Source organism: Mustela lutreola, chromosome 7 (genome assembly GCF_030435805.1).
Source record: "Mustela lutreola isolate mMusLut2 chromosome 7, mMusLut2.pri, whole genome shotgun sequence".
Taxonomy (NCBI): Eukaryota; Metazoa; Chordata; class Mammalia; order Carnivora; family Mustelidae; genus Mustela; species Mustela lutreola.
In genome coordinates, this window is record NC_081296.1 from 51,067,819 (window position 1) to 51,094,919 (window position 27,101).

General features: G+C 47.4%; 1 protein-coding gene across 4 annotated transcripts in view; it reads right to left on the minus strand.

Moving 5' to 3' along the window:
- DAPK2 (death associated protein kinase 2) overlaps positions 1–27,101 on the minus strand; it is a 117,729-nt gene that overhangs the window by 36,665 nt on the left and 53,963 nt on the right. For 2 of the 4 annotated variants that reach the window (XM_059180746.1, XM_059180747.1), the window contains exons 3-4: positions 14,808–15,029; positions 6,064–6,202 (exon numbers count right to left, since the gene is read on the minus strand). In XM_059180746.1, the coding sequence (XP_059036729.1) occupies positions 6,064–6,202; positions 14,808–15,029 (361 nt within the window). The remainder of the gene's footprint in view (positions 1–6,063; positions 6,203–14,807; positions 15,030–27,101) is intronic. The other 2 variants (XM_059180748.1, XM_059180749.1) reach the window with 1 other exon arrangement.

Consider the following 27,101-nt stretch of genomic DNA (forward strand, 5'->3'; position numbering starts at 1 on the left):
CACTCCTTCCGGGGTTACCCTAAGGGGGCCTGGCAAGAGTGGAAAATACAGCCAGCATTTATTTCTAGGGCTCTAGGCTCAGTCTGATGCATGGGGTTGCACTGAAGGGGCCCAAGGGCTACACTCTGAGGCTGGGGCACAAGCTAAGATTGGCATCTGAGGAACAGGAAACAAGGTCTTCCCCTAAAAATGCACCGAGAAGGTAAGGCAATCAGGAAAGACTTGTATAAAAGTTTCTACAGTAAAGTAAAATACTTTAGAGCACATGTGGGCTCCTCGGGTTAAAATGTAAAGTAGAAAAAAAGCACAAGAGAAAATTATAAAAGTAGTATAGTTATAAGCATCCTAAAATGAACACATACGCACATCTGTTCAAAAAGCTGGAGAAAATAGACCAATTGTTAATGGTTGTTTTGGAGTAGAAAGTCTATGGGTAACTTCTTTGCAAGTTTCTGTGTCTTCTATGAGCTACTACTTTTTATGACAGCATAAAAGACCATCCTTCAGTTAAAAAATGCTAAGGGGTACCTTTGGGTCATCCCTTTCCCATCTTCTTGTCATTACTGGCCTACTCTCTCCCAGCTATCCTCTCTGCGCTGCCAGAATTATCTTTCAAAATCAGAAATAAAATCATGTGCATCCATTCATGAAAGGTCTTCTATTAATTTTCTTAAGTGTGATAATGGTGGTAGGTTGGTAGGAGCCTGACCTGAATCTTGGGAGATGCCTGTAGAAATACCGAGAGTGAAATGTCAGGATGGCTAGAATTTTCTTTCAAATTATACCAACGTTTTAAAGAATCACATATATTTTTTATTTTAATTTTTATTTAAAATGGTTTTAATTTTAAAAGTATACATGTACTATGTGTACATGTCTGTGTGTAGATACACATATATAAAAATACTTTTATATAAATATACATTTTTCTTTTTTAAAGAGAGAAGGAGGTAAAGCAAATGTGCCTACATGTCGAATCTAGGGGGAAGGTGTAATAGTGGCCATTATATTCTTCCAATTTTTCTGATATGTTTTCATAATAAAAAATTTTGAGGGAAAAAGCCTCCCATGGTCTGCTTTGACAGACCGTGGTCTGGCCTGCACCTTCACAATCTCACTGTACTCGATCCCGTCGGTTAAATCTCTGCCATGACTCGCCTTTGCTTCATGCTGCCAGGTTTTGGTATGGAAACAGCCTCCTTCTTATAAGTTCTACTTTCAAACACATGCACATTTTATAGAAACTAATAAAATATACATTTTTTAAAATATGAGGAATAACTTATTAGAAATAACGTAACCAGATGAGAAATTAACTGTGTGAAGGAGAAATGCATGGCATGGTACAGACCTTTGGATTGATAATATGTCAGAGGCATGGCCCAAGGAAGTAAGAAATTTATGCTGTTCAGAATCTGGGGAAAGAAAAGCTCGTGGCACCCAGATTGGCTTAGTGTTTCCTCATTGGCTGAGTTCAAGCCCCAGCTCTGTCACTTAATACCTGTGTGATCCTGGACAAGTTATTTAACCTCTCTGAATCTCAATTGCCTTGTGTGTAAAAAAAGGACAATACTTTGTACCTCCATGCATGGCCACAAGGATCAAATGAGAGAACAAATGTATAAGCATGCTATATTCTAGAAAGTGCCATAAACATTCAAAATATTATTAGTATCATTCCTATGAAAGCTTGACGAGCAGACCCCATCATGTCACGAATGTAAAAAATAGCTCAAAGGATAATCAGAGCATTGAGGAATTTGGATTTTGGGTACTTTGTTTACAAATTCAAAATTCACTTCTTAATGCTATTTATATAAACCAAAAGCCCCATGAGAGTTCTAGGTTCCTGGCTTGCGTATAATTTCATTCAATCCTCATGGTGTGTGCTGAAAATACCAGTAAGACCTGAAGACGACCTTCCATTTTTGAATTCTCCAGCTGGTTTGGGGTGTAGGGGAGACACACCCATACTCAGAAGGGAAACTCCCAAATCTAAAATAAACACAAAACCACACAAACCTGCCCTCTATAAGACCTTCATTTGTGCTGGGATGGCATGCCAGGGTGAGGTTTCCGGGCAGTACTGAGGGTAAGCCACCATGCAGACGCCATGTCTGAAGGCACACCAGGTGCTAGGTGGTACTGAGGGGCAGTCAGCCCTAGGGTTCCTTCCATCCAGGCAAGCACAGGGCAACAGCATCTACCTTCACCACCTACAACCACCCACATCAATGGGCCTTTCTGGGGTATATTTACAACACACACTGGCACGGTATTCCCTCTGCTGAGTCAGAACACTTACCCCCTGGAAGTGAGATTTTGCTGGCGAGAGTCATGGTTAGCTTTCATTTCAGGTGGCCTCCCCACTGAGTCCCACCATGGCCACCTCCTAGTAGACAGTGGACCCTTGGAAAGCAGGTGCCCTATTGCATTGATGTTTGACACTCTATTCCTGGGCATATGACAGTCCCTCAATAAATGTTCACACCATGGGACTAAAACCTGCCTGTAGCCTCTTTTGCATTTTCCAGGTGACATGAAAGGGCCATGCACACATCTGGTCTTACCAAGGCATTCATCCGTTTCTTCATGTGCCAGCGATGGTGCTAGTTATAAACAGCAGAAAGTGAGTGAGAGCAACAGATACTCCCAGCAGAAGGCTGTACAAAGGGCAACTGAATCAGAGAGGCAGGTTCATTCTAAGTTATGGTTTGGGAGGTAGCAGTGATGGGAAAGTCTTCCCAGAGGAAGTAGTGTTTCTGCTGGGCCTAGAAGGGCAAGCAGGAAGGAAGCCTATGGCCAGAGAAAAGGAGGAGCAGCAGCTTCCTGGATGGGAACAGCCTGAACAAAGGAGGAGAGAGGCCAGAATACAGATCTGTCATCTTGTTGCCTGGAGCTAGAGTTTTGGAGGGGGTGGGAGGGTGGGGAAGGTGGATGAGGTCAGAATCAGACCTGAATGTCATGCTGACAATGGGTTCCTTTATCCTACAGATGACAAGGACTGACCCATCACAAATTTCTGGGCAGCAGCCTGCCTTGATCTGTTTTCCCAAGACTGCTTATCATATGGTAATTGGTACATTTATTGTTCTCTGCCACAAGGCTGGGAGCATGTCAGTTTTGACATGGGGCCGGGGATGGAGCCTCACCTCTCCAGCCTCTCTAGCACTGTGACGGAACAGGAAGAGCTTATCGGCTAGCAGTCCCAGGAGAAGCCATTCGTATTCCAGAGAGCTGCTCCTCCTCCATCACCTGCCCCTTCAAGCTGGAAGGTGAGCATGGAGAACAGGTCACAGGTAGGGGCCTGGAGACAACAGGGTGGCTGTGTTCGTGGGACCACAAGACTAGCCTGACTCACTTGGTGAGGAGTACGAGAATACAAGTGTTGAGGAAAGCAGAGGCACCTCAAAGAGAATGAAAATCAGGAAGAAAAATATATCCATGAATAATGATTTTTAGATGGTGGGAAACAACATGGAACCACCCCACCCCCCACCCCAAGCTACCAGCTGGACTTTCTACATCATCCACTCTAGCTGGTGGAAAGTTCCAGCTGGGGGCACACATACCCACATTCTGGCTCCAGGGATGTCTACCCCATCATGAGGTAACACAGCTACTATTCATCACTTCCTGGAGTTGCTCAGCTGGGCCTGGGCCAAGGGACCAGGGATGGGGGCGGAGGGGCCAGAAGGCTCAGCATTTGCACAGCTCTAAGGACAGGAGGCCAAGATAGGGGTTAGCAGCAGCCTCGCCCTGTGCACATTTGAGGCAACCCAGACTGTCTCCAGGTGGTGGAAAGCAGCCAGACTGAGCCCAGGAGCCAGACATGCCCCAGCAGCCATCAATCTCAGCTCTCTGCTGGGCAGTTGAGAACTGCATTAGCAGGCCTGTTTTCCTAGTCTGATGGGTCCAAAATCCTGTAACAAGAGTTGTGTTTTCTTTTCCTCTCTGCTGGGAGGGGAAATAACAATGGCAGGTACTATTACAGAGTGCTACAGGGAGTCAGCTAATGCCGCTTCTCTTTAACCCCGGCAGCAACTGTGCCAGGTGGGAATTATTGCCTGTGTTGAAGCTGAACGACTAAGGCTCAGGGGTATCCCGGTATACAGCAGAGTGAAGACCAAACCCCTGGCCTGGCCGCCTCCAAGCCAACACTCCCCTCCCCACAGCAGCCACACAAGCAAGTTAAAGACTTCTTTTCTTCTTCTTCCTCTTCTCCTTCTTCTTCTTCTTTTATTTATTTATTTGACAGAGAGAGAGACAGTTAGCGAGGGAACATAAGCAGGGGGAGTGGGAGAGGGAGAAGCAGGCTTCCCGCTGAGCAGGGAGCCCCATGTGGGGGATCATGACCTGAGCCGAAGGCAGATGCTTAATGACTGAGCCACCCAGGAGCAAGTTATTAAACAGCATGAAGGGGCTACCGTCATGGTACCTATGGGATTACAATTCCTCCTACCTCTACCAGACCTGGTAGAGAAAAGACAAAGAGTGAGGCCAGGCTCCTGGAAGCAGTCAAGACACAGAAAACAACAAGTTAACTGTCCACAGTACTGTCAGGAGGGATACACAAGAGCAATTCAGGTAGACGGTTTCCCACTCAGAGTGTTACCACTCCGAAGGCCAAAGGCCAGCTCAGGCCACACCCTCACCAGATTAGGGTACTAGCCTCCCAGCTAGGCCCCAGCTAGCCTCCAGGTGTCCCCATTCTATCCAACCTTTCAGCCAGAGAGAGATCCTTCCGAAACACACATCCGCTCACCTCACCTCCATGTTCCCTCCCTACCCCACTCCCTACTCTGTAGCCCTCAGGGTCAAGTTCAACCTCTTTGGTTTAGCTCTCACACCCTTGTGTGCCTTGTGCTCTCCTCCTGGCTTGTTCATTCTGTCATTCAGAACATCTACTCTTTGCTGGTACTTTCCTGAATACACTGTGCTCTTTCCAGACCATATACACTGCTAGCCTCTCTTCCTCAGAAGACCCTTCACCTTTGGTAACCCCTGCCAGTCCTTCTAAACTCAACTCAAATATCACCTCTTCCAGGAAGCCCTCTGGGATACCTCAGTCTGACTCAGATGCCCTCTCCTTTGAGCTCCCCAACTCCCCTATACTTCCTCCTATCGCAGCACTTAAGAGTTGTTAGGTTTCTTTCCTGTCTCCTGTACTAGGTTTCCTAGAAAAGAGGAACTGAGCCTAGACAGGGCCTTAGTTGGTTTGTATATCTGTAGAAATACCTAGGCACACGGCACAATGCTTGAAACACAATAGGACTTTCTGGATAGAAAACTGAACGGGTTTTCCCCCCACACCCGCCCCTGGGTAAATAGGTCTCTCTGATCCCGGGTTAGAGGATCTTTATGCTTCAGGGGCCTGTAAAGGCTCATTAGTCCACTAAACTGAGCTCAGTTACTACGGGAACTGATCCTTCTACTTTGACCACATTCTTGCTTTCTGAGCTCCTATGTGGTTGCAGTGAACTTTCTCAACCCTGATTACCAGTTACCACAAATGATCAGTGCCCCTTGGAAGCAGCTTTGTGGCCACGTTAGGAGATGGGAACAGGGAGGGCAGCCAGCGGTCCCTAGGTTCCAAGACTGATGACCTCTGGGCCAGGGGCCCTGGAGGCTGTGCGGGGCCCAGACAGCCAGCCGACCCTGGCAGTGCTTGCCTGAATGCTAAGACTTCTGCCTCTTCCTGAGTTCGTTCTTGGTTACTGATGAGTCCAGCCTTGTGACATGTGCTTGGTTTCACGTTTCCTGTCAGTGGTCTACTATTTAAAAATGACACCCCACCTACTACTGTCTGAAAGAGATAAGGTACCTGTGGTCTGAAGAAGCAGCTTCTTGCAACCAGCCCCTCTGTGAAGAAAGCCTGATAATGCAAAATGAAACCGAGGGACGCCTCCTGAGGCATCATATTTTTCTTAGGAGCTCAGAGTTTTCCATGGCGAGATGAGGGAGGATGGCCAAAGGGGCGCTGATCCCTTCCTAGCAGTAATGTCAGAAGGGACAGGGCCCGTTCTTCCTACAATAATTCTTTTCCCACATCCCCTCACTGACCTTGAGATCAAAGTGAGCAATCTTCTTGGCATGAAGGTAGTTCACACCATCCAGGATTTGCTTGATGAAGCTGGTGGCCTCTTCCTCACTCAGCGACTCCTTCTGGGCCAGGAAGTCAAAGAGCTCTCCTCCCGACACTCTGCAAGACACCAGTGGTGGGGTGGGGGCCAGGCCGTGGGTGCAGCTCCTAACCAGGACCCCAACCATTTGGACATACAGCAGGATCCCCTCACCCATCTTTGGGGTTCTGTCCAACCAGCACCAGGAACCGACTTTGCTTCTATTTACTGCATTCTTCCCTTTGGATCATAAGGGCAGGAACTGCTCTTAGGGGGTCACCAGAAGGATCTCGGGTTACCCTTGGTATTACCTCTCCCCACCCCGTGACTGAGGGGACAGAGGATAGAAACAGTGCTGTGCAGTGACAAAGAGGAACATATGCTGGGCCAGAAACTGGAGGCTCAGGTTTTAGTCCAGCTCTGCCACTCACCTTGGGCAATTCCCTTTCCCCCTTCAGGCAGATCTTAGTTTCCTTACCTGCAGGATGAGCAGATTGAGAAAGATGGCTCCTGAGCCCTTTCTTTCATTTTACAAAAGATGGCCTCCTCAAAGCTCAAGGGAATCTAGACCCATTTAAAAACCTCACCCTCCCCTCTCTTGCACCTTATGGTAGATAGGGCAGGAATGGAGGCCCACAGAGCAAAAACAACCTCCCCTGTAAATACTAGTTTACAGGTTTTTTTTTTTCTTCCCCACCCCCCACTCCTGCCTAGTTTACAGTTTTATCAGAATTAGGAATTTGGGGTTGCCAGATAAAATAGGGGATTCTTATTCACTAAATCTGATAGCCCTACTGGGTTTGTTTGTCCTCTGATAGATGCTAGGGTATCCAGCCAGGATGTGCTTCTCTGGGGCTGGGACAGAGCCAAGAGTCATCCCAGGGAAAGATATTAGGAAGAGATCTGGACCAAAGTGTCCAAGAACTCAGGATCACCTGAGGAACCTGCTTTAAATGCATATCCCAGGTCCTACCACAGACCCTAACAAATTAGATTCTCCAGCCCCTAAGCCTTGGAACCTATATTTTTACAATAAAAAAAATAATACTAGTTAATTCATATTCATTGAATACTTACTCTGTGCATAATGTATACTTAAGGCATATTATCTCATTTAACCATCACAATACCTTACGAGCTAAGAACTAGTATTGCCTACTTGAAAAAACAGAGGCTGTCTCTATGTTTGAAAAAACAGAGGCCCAAGGTCATGGAGCTAGTAAGTGGCATTCAGGATTCAAACCCAGGCAGGATGACTTTCAACCACTCTATCATATCGAGTGTCCTCAGATGATTCTTAAATGGCCAGAATGGCTTCTGTCCCAATTTGGGGACTCACTTATACCCTACTGCCTAGTTCATCCTAAACAAAGAGCACCAAAATGTCCTTTTTCACTGTTCTTTAAAAATGTTCAGAAGCGGGGCGCCTGGGTGGCTCAGTGGGTTAAGCCTCTGCCTTCGGCTCAGGTCATGATCCTGGGGTCCTGGGATAGAGCCCCGCATTGGGCTCTCTGCTCAGTAGGGAGTCTGCTTCCCTTCCTCTCTCTGCCTGCCTCTCGGCCTACTTGTGGTCTCTCTCTGTCAAATAAATAAATAAAAATCTTAAAAAAAAAAAATGTTCAGAAGTACCCACGGAACCACTCTTCAATCTCAGTGTCATGAAAAACAGAACCCCTGGACATGATGGGGTACCAAGAACAAGCACACAGCAACACCCATGACGTTATCTCACACCCACCTCTGCTTCAGCCTCTCGCTCCGTGCTAGCTAACAGAACTTTCTGCCGTGATGGAAATGTGTTCTATGAACACTGTCCAATATAGCCACTAGTCACATGTGGCTACTGAGCATCGAGAGGAACTGAATTTTAAATTTTATTTCATTTGAAATCATTTTCATTCAAAAACTGAAGGGGTATAAAATAGTTTACTCCAAACACAACTTTATTGTTTTGATAGGATCATATTTCACGCTAACCATTACATGAGAATGAGCTAAATGTGCTGTAAGTGTAAAAAACACACTAAGTTTTGAAGATGGAATATGGAAAAAAGAATGTGAAATATCTCATTAACGATTTTGATATCGATTACATATTAAAATGATATATATATACAGGAGTAAATAAAAATATGATAAAAATTAATTCACCTATTTCTTTTTACTTATTATTCAAGGTGGCTAATAGAAAATCTCAAATCACATATATGGTTCATATTCTATTTCTCTTGAACTGTGCCAATATGGAGGTTATCTCCTTTAGATCTAGCCATTAGGTTACAGGAAATGCAAGACATAGAGGAACGAGTTCACTAACAGCATGAGGAAGGAATAAGCCAAATCCAGGCTGTGAGACAATCAACGGGACAAATGACCTAGTTTTTCCAACAAATCAATAGCATCAAGGAAGAAGGGGAAAGAAAACTGGTACAGGAGAAATGAGACGGAAGAGACAAAAGAACCAGATTCAGTGTGCAGACCTCACTTGGATGCTAATTCAAATAAAACAACCATAAAAAGATATCTCTGGGTCAATCAGAGGAAACATCACTATGGACTGCAGCATAGACAGCCTCGGTGGTCCCGAGGCCCAACTGGATAATTCTGTCATGGGATAGATACACGATGGCCACATTTTAAAAAACTGTCATCAATGAGAGATGCACACTAGAATGTTTATATGTAAAGTGACATTTTGTCTGAGAGTTGCTCTACAATATTCCAGCAAACAATCAGCTAGGGTAGGGGCAGGTGGGGGGAGTAGGAGTTTTAGATAAAACAAGACTGGCAAAACGTTGATCATTTGAAGCTGGGTGATGGGCATATGAGCATTCCTTACATTTTTCTCTCTACTTTTGTGTATTTGAAATCCACTATAATCAGAAGTTAGCAGTAAACTTCCACAGTGGGGGGTGGGGGCAGACTCTGGGATCTCCCTCAGCCGCCTTCCCACATTATGACCATCATCGCCTGGCAGTTCCTCCATAACAGATGAGGAAACCGAGGCCCACAGGAGGGAAGTGGCCATGCAAGTTCTCTCAGCAGGGGAGTGTGCGGTCAAGGCCATGTCCAGGCCCCCGCTGCTGTCCAACACTGTCTCCTCGGGCGAACATGTGACTGGGGAGGAGCTGCCCTAACCCTCTCAGCCATGCCTGTCAGGGACTGGGGGTAATGAGGATGTCTACATGCTCACCTCGTTCTGAAGAGCAAATGGGCTGGTGCTATAAGGAAGGCACTCAGCCCAGTGACCAGCATGTGTCAGCACTCTACCAGCAGGGCTTCCGCCATGAGGTATTGTTTGTCACATGTGGTTAGTGTGGGAGAAGGCGCTGGGGATGCAGTGAGGCTTGGGAAGGGCCTGGCCAGGGGAGTACGGGAAATGAGCAAAGGCCCAGAGACAGGGGCGGGAGTGGGGGGATGCGTACAGGGCATGTATGTGGCAGGAAATCCCTGGGCCTGGCCAGCCTTGGAGGTGAGGGGCAGGCCTGCTGGCGCACTGGTTCTGTGGCTGCCTAGCACATCACTCTCCACCTTAGTCTTCTCTCATCTGTCAAATGGGGTTAAAAATATCTCCTTCTGGCAGACAGATGAATGTCAGAAAGAAGACCCTGTTCCTGCTGGGGTGTGAGCTTCTCAAGGGCAGGAGTCATGATCAGGTCCTCATCTTTCTGGCTAGTGTCTGCCGCATAAGAGATGCTGAGTCAATATTTAGAGAAAGTGGGGGTGGTGGTAAAGGGGTGAAGAGAGCCTGAGAGAGGCGCCAGTGAGATGGCACCTGAGAGCTTGTTGGCTGCTAGAGCCTCACTGTCCCTCTACTCCCTCAGCTGGGCACAGCCCGAGGTGGCTGCCTCAGTGTTGGGATGAGGCTGGTGCACTATTTCTCCATGTGTCTCGGGGGTGAGGCCATTCTCTGCCCTACCGCCTCCTGGGCAGGTGCTGGAAAGTGGAGCCTCCTGTTAGCTGCTGAAGGAGTAACCCTGAGTCTAGTCAAAGAACCAGGACGGTGGTCCCAATCCTTCCCTAACATAGATCCAACCTTCCCCTGAGGGTATGGCATGGGAGAATCCCTGGGCCTGGCTTTTCTTCTTGCAAAACAGGAATGAGGATGGGGCGCCTGGGCAGCTCAGTGGGTTAAGCCTCTGCCTTCGGCTCAGGTCATGATCTTGGGATCCTGGGATCGAGCCCCGCATTGGGCTCTCTGCTCAACAGGGAGGGAGCCTGCTTCCCCTTCTCTCTCTGCCTGCCTCTCTGCCTACTTGTGATTTCTCTCTCTCTCTCTGTCAAATGAATAAATAAAATATTTTTTAAAAAACAAATTTTTTAAAAAGAGTAAAAAAAAAAAAAACCCAGCCTATGGCCCCCGGGAGTGGGGAATCTTGCTGTAGGGTTGGACAAGTGCTATGAGACCTCTGATGAAGTCCTGGAAGTAAACACCACACACCATATCGTTGTCAGGCGTGCCGGTGGTGGAAGGGCATTTGACTCCAAGTCTACTCAAAGTTTGCCACCTGTGCTTCCCCTGAGCATACTCTCCCTTGAAACTCACATCCCCCCAGAGGGGTAGATGGAACTTCTGTCCTGATTTTTCAAATGAGAAACAGAGGCCCGAAGAGAGTAAGACTTGCCCAACGTCACACAGTAAGTCACAGAACCAAAATTCAGAGCCGCATCTTCTCAGCCCCAGTCTACCATGTCTTTCTCACCACACTGTCTCCACATTATAAAGCCTGACTTAGTGCCATCAGGAAAGCTCAAAGCCTCCCCAAGTAGTGGGCAGTCCTCTGACATCCCTGTTCAGCCGCATTGGATCCCTCATATCACGCTATTGTTAGCTGTCTGTCTCTCTCCCCAGCTACGTTATGTTCACTTCCACAGCACCTTGTGTAACAAAGGCATTCAATAGAAGGTAGGTGGTTAAAAGAACAAAGGGGAAAAAGCATTAAAACTCTCTGCATGATATAGGATATTCCATATCATACAGAAGTGACACCGTGGCATCGGCAAGAGACCTGTCCGGAGCCCTGTGCCCATGTTCCCATGTTCAAATCCACAGCGTCCCCTCTTGCTGGCCCTTGCTTTCCGTCCTTCCAGCCCCTGCTGGGTTCTGTGAGGCTGCTGCCTCAGGCATATCCTAGCCCTTCTTACCTTAAATAGAAAGCTCCCCAAGTGTGAAAGAATCTCGTGATAATGGGGATGTGTCCTGTCACCCAGAGCCACCGATGTGAAGGCCCAGGCTGGGTGAGGACTTTGGGAGACAGTCATCAGCCACTCCATTTGAAGGTGTGATCTGGGCAGGAGACCGGGTAACCCATGGTCTCCTTCGGATAAAGGAGGGAATAGCCACAGGAGTCCCCAGACTCTCCGCCGAGAGTCCTGGAAGTGTGGAAGACTGATGAGGTCACCACGGTAAATGTCCAAGTCTGGACACCCAGGCTGGGGACACTCACATCAGTGCCCTGGCAGCTCTCCTCAAGGTTTTATTCATTTTCCCCTTAACACAGCTTTTCCCAAGGGCTTCTCAGCCCCCAAACCTCTTTCCTGGAGCTTCCTGTCTCCTCCCAAAGGTCTCTCCTCTCACATCCCAAAGCTCTTTAGCTTAAAGATGAAAAGCAAAACCTAATAGTCTGAGCCTCTTGTCCTGTCCTCTCAGCATCCCCAGGATCAGTCCCTTCCGGGTCTGCTGATCTCCCTTCTTGCAGTTGTTCTGCCTGCTGGAAACACTTCCCTGACTGGTTTGTGAACGTGCGCTAAAACGATCTGCGTGGGCAGTGATTGAGGAAGGATGCTGCTAGAGCTGCTCAGGCCCAGGAAACAGCACTCAATCTGGGGCACTGGGAAGCACTGCCCACACGCTGGGGCGCTCTGCCGGGTCATTCTCTCCAATGCAACCGCCCGGGTCTTGCTTTCCATTCGCTGGGGATCCGGGAGGTACTAGAGCCATCGGGCTTGGATGGAGGGCCTGTCCAAACTCCTAGGGCTGACTTACATTTTCCAGAGCACACTCCACATATGACATGAGTTAATCTATTGAGATTTTGAAAATATTCTTTATGGTATACAGAAGTCAGCTTATATGGCAAAACCGAATCCTTCCCATCTTTGCCTTCAACAGTCCTGACTGGAGGCAGCTGCTGCTAAGGAGGTCATGGATGGGGGAACAACAGCTAAAAGGGACTCAAATTGGGGCTGGGCATGTCCTCTGAGAACCGGTCACTTTAATAGAAAGCAGAGTGTGCCAGGCACTGGACCGCAGTTGCCGAGAGGGGCAGTGGGATTGGGGTAGACCTATCCATAAAACCTGCCATTTCAACTGAACAGGCAGGCACTAATACTCATGTTCCAGCACTGGGCAAACTCACTGACCTATTAGGTTACCATGAGGACTGGGCTGCCAAAGGCTGCTGAACAGCCCAAGAGGGGTCACCAAGTCCAACCATCAAAAAGCCCACAAAAAGTCTTTCTCTGTCAGGAGATCCTCCCTCTCAGACCCCAGTGAGAGCAGTGAGACAGCTTGAAAGAAAAGAAGGAGACAGAGAAACTATAAGTACACAGAACGGAGCAAGCATGGCAGCTTGCGCTGGTGACAACCAGTGGTATGGACAGTGACAGCTCACTAGAAGAGGGCACATAACTGTCACGGACCAGGAGCCTTGCTGGGAGAAACGGAGACATCTCAAGAGCATCCCAGACCCCAACTCCTAGGGTTTTACAAACAGAGAGAAGCAGGCGATTTCCCCTGCAATTAAAGAATAAAATTCTTTCATTTTATGAAAATGATCCCCTTCCTGGGGACTGATCCAAAAGGATTATTTCAAACAAACAAACAAACAAATAAAACGTGGGAAATTATGAGAAGAAAGTTGTTTGATGGCCATAAAATCTGTAATGGTTAAAAGCTGGGAATAAAAACCAAATGTCTAACAATAAAGATACACGAGTATGTAATTCAATGAAACATGATACACTCAGTTAAAAGAAAAAACCCTTTTTGTGAAATTATGCTAACTGAGGGGGGAAAGCAGACCAAGAAATTGTACAAGTACAATGATTGTATACAAACAGATAAAGACTGAGAGGAATCACAGAAAAACATAAATAGCTATGTTTGGGTGGTAGGATTATGAATGTAATTTCTTTTCAGTTGCTGGAAAGTTTTTTAAAGCAGTGGCCTTGCTTTCCCAGCAGAGATGGGCTTCTCACTCTGCTGGCAACCCGTGTGCCAACTGCTCCCCCTGAGCCCCACAGGATGCCACACCTCGGGCTGTCCACATGGCTGACCACACCTGCAGGACACCCCGAGGCTTGCTGAGTCAGCAGAGGTATTTGCCAGCTAGTGTGACTTGTTGAGAAGACCACGGGAGAGACATGAAGGACGCTCGAGTGAGAAAGGAGTAGCCTGAGTGATTTTATGCATTTAAACAGAGAGATGAATAATTTAAGCATCCAATGCAAGAGTATGCAAATGGCCATCTGCTATGTAAATCTATATCCTGGTAATACAAGGGTTTAGCTCTCAAACTAGAATTATTTCAAATGTCAGGTGATCTACCCAACCTGTAGGCAGGCGAAGGGTGGCTGCCACATTTATGGATGAGAGCTGAAGCTCAGAGGAGGGAGGTGACTGGCCCAAGGTCACAAAGTCAGGGATTACCAAAATAAATGCCACCACCCTTCTGTTAACCGGCAGATGCATAGATGCCTGTGAGGCTCAGAATATTCCCAACACGGGTCTTGCTGCTTGACTGGACACAGCCATTGTGCCACAGTCCAGCTCAAACTCTGTTGTCTGCCAGAGTCCCATCTCCACATTCCATGGCCACACCTCTGGAGGGACACCAGACTGTGACATCTCCCCCCACGAGGCTGGCTTAAGGCCATCCCACCTCACGCTCATCACTGTCCACACAAGCCTGTGGACTCAGGTCCTGGCCCCGCCTCTTTCTGGCTTTGGGACCAATAAGCAACCTGGCTTCTCAGTGTTCTTGTCTGTAAAATGGGAAGAATAAGAGCTTCTGTGTGCTAAGATTGTTAGGAAGATTAAGTAAGGTAACAGAAGTGCTCAGTACAGTGAAAACAAAGTAAGCCCTCCAGGTTAGTAGGACACTTCCCTCAAGAGTCTTTGTGAGGACTGAACAAAATGGCAAACATGAAGCACCTGACAAATAGTTGGCTTACCATGGGGGTGGGGCTTCTCAATAACAGCTATTATTAGGATAATGAAGGCATCAAACAGCACAAATGCGGAGATTTTTTTCTCAGGAAAGGGGTGGAGAAGGGCTCTCTGGAGCCTGGAGCATGACTGCTTCTCTCCTCCTCACAGAGAAGACCCCTCCCAGACTGCCTCTCCTTCCCTCCCACCACCTTCTTACACCCTATCCCCCACTGTCTCCCCCACCCCCACAGCCACGTCCTCCCCTGAGCTCTTCAGCCAGGAAATGACCCCAGCACCAGCCACTGCTTCCCTTTTATCGCCAGGGTCCAATGAAAGCCAGACCTAGACTTTAGCCCTGTCCCCACTACTCAGCAAACCCACCTACTTTGACCCAGATTGCAGGGGGCGGGGGCGGTAACCAAGGGAAACAACCCTCCGCTGATTTCATCTGCTTGCTACTGCCCTCTGGGACCTGTGGCTGCACCATCCAGCACCCTCCCCGCCCCCACCAGGGGTCCCGGGCACCCACTCACAGCTCCAGGATGAGCACCACGTCGGTGCGGTTCTCGAAGACGTCGTGCAGCGTGATGACGTTGGGATGCAGCACCTGCCGCAGGATGCTCACCTCCCGCTCGATTTCTTCCCGACTCACGCCCCGCCGGCTGGCCCGGCTCTGCCGCTTTTTTATGAACTTTGCCGCGTACTCCAGCCCTGTGCTTTTCTCTCGGCACTTCTTCACAATGGCAAACTGGCCGCTGTGGGGGACACAGACCGGCACAGTTGGGTTGTTACTATGTCCATCCAGGAAGTGACCTAGTTGCCAGCCCCCAGGCCACACTAATTCAGAGTCATGCTGCAAGGGTAGGACAAATCATGCTACCAGCCAGCATCCTCACCTGCCTGTTAACCGTGGCTGAGATGGGGCAGGTCCTGGGCTTCCCTTTTGTTCATACGAATCCTTCACCTTTACTAGGAATGAATGTTAGTATTGTCATTCCCAGTGCACAGATGTGACCACTGAGGCCCTGGAAGGTTACTGATTTGATGAGGATGACACAGCCTCATCGTTCCTAAGTCTTAGTTAGAACCTGAGTCCAGTATCCACTAGATAAAACCACAGGGTCCAGAAGCTTGTATTATGTCATGTAAAGTTTAAAAAGGAAAAACATAAAGATCAGTTTGGCATGGTCAAAGTACTAATGGTAACAGTTACTTATTTCCATCCTTATCTGGATACAAGTACAAATCCATCAATTTATAACTGTGATATCTCCATATTCCCTATATTCTTATTCTACCTTTGTTCCCAACCTCCTCCCAACAAATAAAATCTCAATGACCTGACCAAAGCACGTCTACAGTAAGAGAGCAGAGCCAAGATGAGGGTGATGCCCTTAAAGTAAGGGCAAGGCCAGAGGACATGCTGGCCTGGGTTCGTGGGATATTGGTGGAGGCCAGGTGGATGGAAGCAGTCTAACACTGTTAATAACAATAAGTGGGAGCTCGCCATGGTGAGAGGGCTAATGGGACCACAGAGTTGTAAAGTGTTAGAAAACTGATGTGTAGGAGAGGTCAAGAGATAAGTGTAAGGTCATCACAGAGTCAATGGCCAAGCCAGGGGCCCAGCCCACTGTCCACAAAGCCACTAAGTAGTTATAGAAGTCAAGACCGTGCTTAGTGCCCCTCAGGTTTGAGCCTAGAAATGCTTCGCTCTGGCAACCAATACAGTTACCATGAAATGGTGTCCCTCCCAATGGCAGGTGGCCCTGAGCCAGCTTCTCTGAGTGCTCCAAGGACAGCCCACTCTACAGGGAAGGGCAGCAGCCTTCTGTTCTCCATCTCAGTTCAGATGGGCAAGGCAGGTGGGCAGCTCTAAGTCCCCCGGAGACGACCCAGTGGTCGCCTCCTTCTGGGGTCCTCCCACTCTTCTTCCATCATTTTCCACAAGTGCCCCATGTTTTCTCACCCACAATACCCACTTCTTAAGATAGAACTCAGAAAGTGTTCAGGTTCAGTTTAATGGCTTAATAAGGGAGCACCATACTCCACAGGCAGAATGTACTCTCTTAGTGGCTCTGGGGTAAGAGTTATGCACAATGAAATTCTCCAGATATTTGCCTCAACCTCAGAAAATAGCTTCACATCTGAACCACTCCATTCCTAGAATAATTCTCAGGGAGAGAGCCTTCAAAATAAACCTAAGTGGAAAAAATAAAAAAGTCAAGTAGAGCAAGCAAGGAATAGATATGCCAACACTTAAATAGCATTCTATGGCAACCACCTTAGAGACGTCACCAGACGCATATTCCCGTAACTCTCCGTGCCCTCATCCTCCATTCACTCAGCACTGCCTGAGTGTCTGCTCTGTGCCAGGCCCTGTGCGACAGAATAAGGGGCAGGGACCAAAGGCACAGACAACAGGTACAGAGGAAGCTCTGGGGAAGGAGAGGGTCCTGGGAGCTGGTCTAGGCTGGGCAGGAATGGCTTTATGGAACCAAATTTATATTACACTGTCTACTAATTCTAAAGTTTCAGCTATTTATGCCCTGAATATTGGCTCCTAGCTGTCTACACACTAGGGGTTGATGCGGGTGGAGGGAAGCCAGGCCTCTCAAAGCCAGAGTGAACACAGTCAGTGAGATTTCTAACACAGCTGGTCCTCTGGAGCTACTTTGGGCCTCAGGGACACTGGGTCCCTCAGTCGGAGGCAGCAAACACCTGACAAAGCTTCCAGTCCCAGGCAACTGTAAGTCTCAATGTCAGGACAGCCATGTTCTTTTCTCTGACATCTCAGGGGCCTGGCGTCAGCAGCCCTCAGGGCAGACAGGGCTCACTCCTTCCCGCTGACTGATGGGGAAACCAAAGCTTAAGGATTTTAAGCATTTTGTTTAAGCTCATAGAACACAGATGTGGAGGAACAGAATCTTTGTAAAGCTGAGAGAAATATTTCTAAGTCACCTTGAGAAAGCTCCACCACTTTGACTTATGAGGGAAACAGAGGCATTTTTCTGTATGACATGACTTAAAAATTCCTCAGAGCCTCAAAAAAAGCAAATGAGTGTTTGCTTTTCCTGGTTGAGTTTTCTCCTTGTTGAGAGCAACTATGGATGGCCATGAGAGGTGACTGGGGGGGTCAGTCCTAATATACAGGCCATTTCCTCCCACCAAAAGCAGGAATTTTGAGAGTGGGTGAATAATGAAGCCAAACACCAAAGAACACCACTCATCTCCCCTCTCTTCCTGGGGGAGGGGTCCTCCATTCAACCTGCCCTGGGGAGTCCAAGGGGAGCCCAAGGAGAGCTTAGGCCACTGATGACCTTCTTGGTGGACCATTACTGGAAAGAGGGGAGAATAGCTCCATGAGGGCCAGCACCTAGGCTGAGAGGTTTGGGCAGCAAAAGCAGCACTCCAGCACAGACAGGCCTGGACTCGGGAAACTTATGCTGTCCCCTGGGGCAAGTGGCTACCTGCTCTGAGCATCAGTTTCCTCATCTGTAAAATGGGAATCATGACTTCCTACTAGGGACTCGTGGTGACTGGAAACATCTGCAATGCTGGCCCACAGTCAGGTCTAATGGATGACAGCTATTCTAACTGTTACCAGTTTACCGCTCCTCTGAAGGTCAAGCTAGAGGCACCATGGAAGTCACTGATCTACATGGTGAGCAGTGTGTGGCCAGGGAGTCGGTGTCATTTTTAAAGTCCTCCTCATGATTCTAGTGCATAGCTAGATGCAGGGATATCTTTGTCCTAAGCAGTTAACCAACTCTCTTGCCCCTTCGAGGAGTGGTTCTCAACTGGCTGTACACGGGAATCACCCAGGGCACTCCAAAACTGGCTACCTGGGTCTCATCCCCAGAGATTCCCATCTCCTGGGTCTGGGTGGGCTACCGTCTGGGAACGGAGATATTTAAAAACCTCCCAGGTGACTGGTGCAGGCGGGGGCTGAGAAACCCACTTACCACAGTCTTCTGATTCTCTGCATTTTACGGAAGAAGAAACCGTACTGCTATTACTCATTTTATTCCTTGTCCTTTTCAGTATTCATTACCTTCTCCCTTGGTTCTTTGATCTGACATTCAAGGGAAGGAGGATGGGGAGTACGGGAGGGAGGGAGAGGAGTGCTGTCTCTCCCACTAGGGCCATTTCTGCCTGACAGGTCTGGTGTTGAACTGCTCCAAATCAAGACAGAAGATGACCCTAGGCTTTGGGGGTACCAGGAGTAGAAGTTTACATTCAGGCTCACCCTGGTCACTGTATCCACAGCAAATGCAAAAATCAAAGTAGAGGTGTAAAAAAAATAAATAAATAAATAAAAAAATCAGAGCAGAGATGCCTCTCTGTTATGCCCTGTTGACTCATGGATGGGCCCTCATCTGTCCATTTGGATGTTCCAAAGCCAGGGGCTCAGGTCACACAGCACAGAAGTTGCCCAGCTAGGCTATGAGGGCAAAGGGTAGGCAGTGAGGGCTTCTCTAGGCCAGGTTAGGTTAGGACAGAGCCACCCGGGGTGCCATCCAGAGAGGGAACAGAGAGGAGCCACCCAATCATTACCCATATTAAATCAGAAATTCTGGGAATGCTGAAACATTGACACGCATGTGAAAAGCATGTATATTCCAATCCTCCTGCCTCCCCCTCCCCCACAACACTGCAGTCAATACCCAACCCATGGTCTCACCCTGCAAAGGGCCGGCAGTCTCCTGGTCCTGCCATCAGAGCCTCATGGGCTCAGGCAAGGCACTGCCTTCTTGGTTTGTGTTTCTCCACCTGCCCCCTGAGGTCTCACCTCAGAAAGCATCAGTCAGAAAGCTCCAAAGAGCCCATGACAAACTGAACAGAAGTAAAGGCTTTCCCTTTATTCTCCACATGGGTTCTAGTCAGAGCCCTACCCCCGACCTGGGACAGTTCAACTCCCTGGGCTTCAGTTTCCTCCCTTGTCAAGCAGGGGTGAGAAACCTTGGCCTGGCCATGTCACAAGAGAAGTCATAAATGGTGCCTGAGAAAGGACTTTATCATCTAGCACTGTAGAAGGACAGGAGGCATGGGGCAGAGTGTGTGTTTGTGTGTGTGTGTGTGTGTGTGTGTGTGTGTGTGTGTGTGTGACTCTGAGCCTGGGGCTGGACTGAAGTCACGTAGCACGGTTTAGTGACGGACATGCAATCCACCAGACACAAACTAGCCTCCATAATTCTGCCAGCACACTCTCCTGTAATTAAGTCAGGAACACACCCCTCTTCCCAGCCAAAGGACTCAGCTCCTCACTCTCTCATCACCCCAGGAAGATGGAGGAGCCTGCATAAAGAGCGAGACAGATAGGCCTCGTTCAGCAACTCAGCAGGGCCCAGGGTGGTACCCCACGAGGATGTCCTATTGTCTGCCCAGGAATCAGATGAAAAGGCATAAACCTAGAACAGTTTATGCTGAAAACCATGTTATCTCTCCAACACCAGCTTCTCAACTTCATGAAGAGCCTGGCTTGATCACCCCCAAATTCTTCACTCCCAAAGAAGAACATCCTGAATGTGACCCAGATCTCACACCATTTAGATTTTGTACAGCAATGTGGATACCACAACATTGATATCCAGCTTTTCTCTTTATAAGCTAATTTTATATTTATTCTCTCTCTTAATATTTGTAGGTCTCCTTCATAGTTCCATTTCACAGAAAAGGAAACAGAAGCTTGGGGAAGAAACTTGGCGGTTGGGCCAGGGAGCCAGCCCTGAAAGCTGGGCTAGGACACAAAACCACATCTACTGACTCTAGCTTCAGTAGTATACCAAGCAGTGGGGAGAGGGGCCCACTCCAGAAAGGAGGAGTATTTCATCACTGATATTATTTAGAATTGCACATGAACAGTGAAAATTAAAAAGCAGACTTTTTTTTTAATTTTATTGTTGGTGTTCATTTTCAAAAGAAAATACACCAATCATGACCTGCCTCCAAGAGACCAAATCCCCAGCCTACCCACCTCTATCTTCCATGGAAAGCAGCAGCCAACCAGACTTGCTCTGGCACGCTGCTAAACATGTTTTGTAAGGTCTAGGAACAGAGCGGACCTAACTCAGTTCCTTTCTCAGTCAATTGTAAAGTGTCCATGAGTTTAGTAATCTGACCCAAAGTCACCAGTGTATTAAGGTAGAGATGAGGCAGGGCTTCCTAGAACGTAAATCCAGGGACTAGACGCCATGTGTGTGGAGTGGTAGTGAATGGGAAGTGTCCCAAGGCACAGGGATGTGGAGACCCGGTTCCTCCTCCTACTTCCCCCAAGGGTTCACTGTAGTTCCTCTTCCCACACTGCAGAACAATGAGCCACCATTCCTTTGGAATTACCCTGCAAGTTTTCAGGGTCAAGGAGCAGGTATAATGCTTAGATGCTTCCAGTCAAGACCTTCCCAAAGGCAGCCCAGCAGGTTGGGGAACAGGCCCTTGAGCTAACATATCTCCAAGGCATGGGCCATGGGGCATCTGGGGGGCTCAGTTGGCTAAGCATCTGACTCTTGATTTTGGCTCAGGTCATGATCTTAGGGTCCTGGGATCAAGCCCCACGTCAGGCACTGCACTCAGCATGGAGTCTGCTTAAGGAATTTGCTTGAGGTTCTCTCTCTCCCTCTGCCCCTCCCCAGTATGTTCTCTCTCTCTCTCTCTCTCTCTCTCTCTCAAAATAAATAAATTAAAAAAACAACAACAAAAAAAGGCATGGGCCAGGAGCAGGTCAAATCTGTAGTCAGTAGGAACCAGATCAGCCTGATCCCAGAGGACACACACCCCATTCCCACAACAATAGCCTGCCTGGGGATGGTGTCATGGAGCCCACCACCTCCCCTGTCTGCCTGACCACCTTTGACTGTGGGGCCTCTGTGGCTGCCCCTGCCTCTTATCTCCCTCCCATTACCAACACATCTAACTCCTAGTCAGACCACTTCTAACTCCCATGAACAAGATCCTTCTCATTGCCTTGGCACTCAACCTATTCTTATCTCCTCTACCTAGCCCAGGATATAGAGTCCAAAGATCTGCATTCTACCTCTGCACATCCCTTGTGTGTAATATAGACATAAGAATGTCTCACCAGATTGTAACAAGAATGAAATGAGACTGTTTATGAAAGTACTATGTGCTTTCATAACTTCTCCGTGGAAGTAAATTCTTTTTTCTTTCCAGCCAATAGACTCTGGTCCCCACATTCCAACCCAGCCTATCCTTGAAACTGATTCAGCCCCAGTGAACTGGATCCTCAGATCCCAGCTTAAAAACAGATAATGCTGGGGAGGGCCATGGCAGATGGAAAGCAGGGTTCCTATGTAATGCCCGCATCCAGGAAGACAGAAGACACCTGGGACATAGTTACTCAAGGGCCAGGCAAGAAATTAGAGAGCCAGGAATCCAAAACAGGGCGAAGAAATATAAAGTTGCCAGAAATCAGAGCAGGAAGCAGGTCGGAATTCTGGGCCACAGAGATAAGGGTAAGGAGCAAAACTTTACCAAAGCCAGGTGGGCAGTGCATCAGGAACTAGGTGGACAAGCAAGGAGTACTAGGCACCCAGGAGCAGCCTCCAACCCAGTCTGAGGCGAGTGGAGACTCTGGAGTGGACAGAAACATCAGCACCAGAAATGCAAACACCAGAGCACCCAGAGCCCTTCAAATGGCCGTTTCTGCCAGCTGGCAAGACAAGCCTGCGGGCCGATGAACCCGTTTCTCCTCTCTGACCATGTTGCCAAAGTCTTCATAGTCTTCTGACATCGGTGCTTAATATTTATGTGAAGTGTGGAACCCTCTCTCCAATACATCTTGCCCAGAAGCCCAATATGTAAAAAAGATAAAAAGCAGTACTTCTTTTTGGGAGGAGGGACACTAGGAGCCCACAGACTCAGAGCCCACACCCTGATGCCTAACAGGCTTCGTAGAACCCCAAGAGCTCCAGGAAACACAACTGGAGAAGTACCCTGTACAACGTGAAAACATGCCCTTTGCTGGTCCCCAAACATTTCCAAACTGTAAGTGGGGAAAAAAAAGAGAGTGAGCGAGAGATAAGCAGAAAACACTGAACGCTTCTCAAAATTATCTGGTCTTTCAAGAAGTCACTCCACCCAAGCCAAGCTCAGGGTCAACAGTAAGGAATACACAGAGGATAAGAATCAGGGACCAGGGGCGCCTGGGTGGCTCAGTGGGTTAAGCCGCTGCCTTCAGTGATCTCAGGGTCCTGGGATCAAGTCCTGCATCAGGCTCTCTGCTCAGCAGGGAGCCTGCTTCCTCCTCTCTCTCTCTGCCTGCCTCTCTGCCTACTTGTAATCTTTCTCTGTCAAATAAATAAATAAAACCTTTAAAAAAAAAAAAAAAAAGAATCGGTGACCAGATCAGGGAGCTGAGCCCTGACCTACCAGTGGCCTCCAGCCACAGAATCACAGGTGTCTGCTCATGCTGGCCAATGGCAGCTGGGTTCACAGGTTAGCTCACTTGATTCCCTGCAGGCTAACTTCCTTCCTCTGGCCTGTTTTGTTTACTTTTTCTTTTAAATCCTGTCAGGGAAAAAAAACTCCTAAAGCATAAAAAGGAAGGAATTGTTGAGCACAGCCAAGTCAGGCTGAGGTACGATTTCTTTTCAGAATCTATTTTTAAGTATAACCACGTTTTGGTGGTGTTGTCAAATAAACCTGGCCCACAAGACCAAGACGTGAAGTAAGTGAGACCAGATTTAAGCTGGACTTGGCTATCCAGAGAACAGTTTTGACTGAAAATACAGCCCAGTGTCCTCTGTCATATCCCCTGGTGTAGAGCCTAGGCTCTGGATGCCAACATGATGTGGGTTACATAATGTAGTGTTAGGCTTGGAGCCTTCCACACACTCACCTCCTACCTCCCCAACCCCATTCCCCCCCACCATCCACCTGAGGGCCCATTCCTGTCTCCATCCCTTCTCTCATTCATTCCTCCATTCCTCACTTGTCAATCAGTGTCCTGAGTGCTCTAAGCGCTCTCCCCAGTCAACTGGGGAGATGAAACACACATTAAGGAAAAAAGAAACATAGCATGGGTGTGTGTAAGAGGAACATGTGTCATGGTCAAGTGAGTGAGCAAACAGAAGCTGCAGAGAACTACCACCTGACAGGGAGGGGGGTCAGGAAGAGCCTTGTGGAGCTGGCAGGATTTGAACCAGGCCTAGCAGAAAAAGCTGGATCCAGACAGGCAAAGGGTAAACAGTTCACCAAAGCTGGAAAAGCAGAGAGGGGGACACGAATGCTATATTCTGTGGCGGCCCCAAGTCACCACCTCTCTACCTCACTTCCTTGCTGGCGAGTGGCCACTTTGTCGAGAACATACATCAGAAGGCTATGCTTGCCCTTTCCTCTCCTCTGTGGGAGCGGAAGGAAGGCAAGAGTGAAAGGTCAGCAGGCAACGATGTTCACTTGGGCTGGGCCCCCTTCTCACCACCTGGTTCCTGACAATCAGATGTACATTTGGTTTGTGAAAGAACTTCCACAGAATGGGTCAGTTAGCTCGATCCTAGAAACGTCAGCCCATTGGCCTTCAGAGCCTGGCAAAGCCCAGACTGGACCATAAGAGATGAGAACTTAAGTGTGAGCTCACTGTGCAGAGCAAGAACAGCACTGCCAAGGAAGACAGAAAAATCCAAGATGGCTGAGGTTCTGCCATTCCTGTGGGAGTACAAATTCATCCTCAAGAAAGGGCAAAATAAGCCGTTTATCTTCTAGAATCCCCTCGAGTGCAGAGTTCTGTGCCTATCCTGTCTCCTGTGAATGTTCACCTCCCCGTGGCCCACATTGCTCTGGGATCCTTTCCATAACTCACAGAAAGTGTTAAAGGATTCCCAAGGGTTCATCTGACCTCCTTCCAAAGTAACACATTCACATTTTAACAGTGTCCTTGACCAAGGGGGACTTTAGGACCACGGAGGGCAAGTGGAGAAATTCCTTGGAGATAAAAAGGTCTTTCCACTTTCCTAAAATTCACACCAAATAAGTGGCTCTACAGAGAACTGACTATGTGTGTCTGTGTCTGTGTATGTGTATGTGGGTGTGTGAACGAATCATGACCAGTTATTTCTTGCTGGTTCTCTTCTGTACCTCTGGATCCTAATTTTTTTTTTTTTTTAGATTTTTAAAATTTATTTGAAAGAGAGAGAGAGAGAGAATGAGCAGGGAGGAGGGGCAGAGGGAGAGGGAAAAGCAGATTCCCTGCTGAGCAGGGAGCCCGCCCCGAGGCGGGGCTCCATCCCAGGAACCTGAGATCATGACCTGAGCCAAAGGCAGACCCTTAACCAGCTGAGCTACGCAGGCGTCCCTGTCTCCCTGGATCTTAATGTCGTAGGAATTCTTGTTGCAACTTCTTCATTGATACACTCAGTTCCTTGCCATCCTCTGTTTCTCGGAATTTCGGTGAATTTTTTCTCCCAAAGTTTGTTTCCTTGCCATTACTTGACAATGGCCCAGATCACATCTCCCAAACACTCAGAGATGACTTGTGGGCAGAGCACAAGTTTGGGAGTCCTGGTTCTGTTACCAACTACCAAGTTCTCTTCTCTCTTGGGGCCTCAGTTTTCTTCACTGAAAAATGAAGAGTTAGACTAGATGCCTCGTTCAGGTCCACAGGGATGGAGGTAGCTCCATCCCAGCTGGCTCTCTTAGGATTCTCTGATGCAGGTCAGTAAGTCACATGGATCTATCCTTTTGAGATATAGATGGTGACTTCTCAGTTTCCCACAACACAGGGCCCAGCCATGCACTGAGGCTACTGAGAATTATCAGTCCCGTGTTAACCAAATAAATTTCTAAAGAAAGAAGAGGATTAGGGTTTTGGGCAAGAAAACCAGATCTCAGGCACTCTTAGCAAGATGCCCCTACACCATCTTTATATCCAGCAAAATGCTGAACACACCAAAGGCCAAAGGTATGTCTATAGCAAATGATCTAGACCTTAGCCCTTCACGGCTAACCAGCCCCTAAGAACCTGGAGAGTAAGAACTCTCACAGACCCCACTCAGCACTCAGCACTCAGCAAACAGCAGGTAGGCAGCCAGGGCTTGCAGAAAGGAAAATTTTTTTCATTTAAAAAATTTTTCTATTTAAATTCCATTTAGTTAATATGTACCATATTATTAGTTTCAGGGACAGAATTTAGTGATTCATCAGTTGCATATAACACCCAGTGCTCATTACATCAAGTGCCCTTCTTAATGTCCATCACCCAGTTAGCCCAACCTGCACCCACCTTCCCTCCAGCAAGGGGGATTGTTTCCTATGGTTAAGAGTCTCTTATGGTTTCCCTCCCTCTCTGTTTTTGTCTAATTTTATTTTTCCTTCCCTTCCCCTATGTTCATCTGTTTTAGTTCTTAAATTTCACAGAGTGAAATCATATGTATTTGTCTTTCTCTGACTTATTCCGCTTAGCATCATACCCTCCAGTTCTATCTACATCACTGCAAATGGTAAGGTATCATTAATTTTTGATGGCTGAGTAATAGTCCATCTTAGATATATACCACATCTTCCTTATCCATTTATCTGTCAATGTCATCTGGGTTTTTTCCGTATTTTGGCTATCATGGACATCGCTGCTATCAACTTTGGGGTGCATGTGCCCCTTTGAATCACTATGTTTGTATCCTGGATAAACACCTAGCAGTGCAATTACTGGGTCATGGGGTAGTTCTGTTTTGAACTTTCTGAGGAACCTCCATACTGTTTTCCAACCTCCAAACGGGCTGCACCAGTTTGCGTTCCCACTAACAGTGTAAGAGCATTCCTCTCTCTCTTTGCATCCAAATGGCTAACAGACCCATGAAAAAAAGCTCAACATCACTTGGCATCAGGGAAACACAAACCAAAACCACAAGGGGATACCACCTCACACAATGACTAAAATTAACAACTCAGGAAACAACAGATGTCAGCGAGGATGCAGAGATTGGAGAAAGGAAGATTTAAATGGAGGCAGCAGGAAGTGTGGTGAAGTGATCACCCACAGCCAGCCCTCAATGTAGCAGAAGCATTACTGGCAGAGTCACTTAAAAAAGAACATGTTCCTGGTATTTTTTTTTTTTTTTAATTACAAAAGCAGCATGTTCATTATCTAAGAGAAAAGAAAGCAAACACAGAAAAGCACAAAGAGGAGGCTAAAAACTCCTTAATCACGCCTTCCTGAGACAATCATTGTTACTTGGTGTCTGCTCTCCGGATTTTTTTCAGTGCATCACATAGTATTTTCTATTGGTTTCTTAATTTTTTTTTAACATAACGGGAATGATACCTTAAGTACTATTTTGGAACCTGCTTTTTTACATGCTTCACTTAACAATATATCCACTTCACATTTTCCTACATAATTAAAAACTTCTTGACTACCTGATTTTAAATGGCTACCTAATAACGCATTTTACGGATAAACTATGGTTTTAAAAGCAAATTCTTAATTTTGGACATCTATTTTACCTCCAACTGTTAATGTAATTAATAACACTGTTCTAAATGCCCTTACATATAAATCTTTGTATATGTCCCTGGTTTTCTTTCCTTAAGATAAATTCCAGGAAATAGAGTCCTTAGCCAAAGGTTATGTACATTTTTAAGGTTTTTCATGCTGACAAATTATTCTCCAAAAAGACTGTGCTACGAAGATTCCTAACAGCCATAAATATTGTCAACCCCTGCATTTCCCACTATATGCATCTCGCCAAATACCAGCTCATTACTTTTTTCAGCTTTACCATCTAGATACTCAAAAGATGAAATCGCATTTGTTGTTTTAACCTGAATGAAGTTAATTAACTTGTAAAAAGAAGGTAATTGACTTGTAACTGATTATT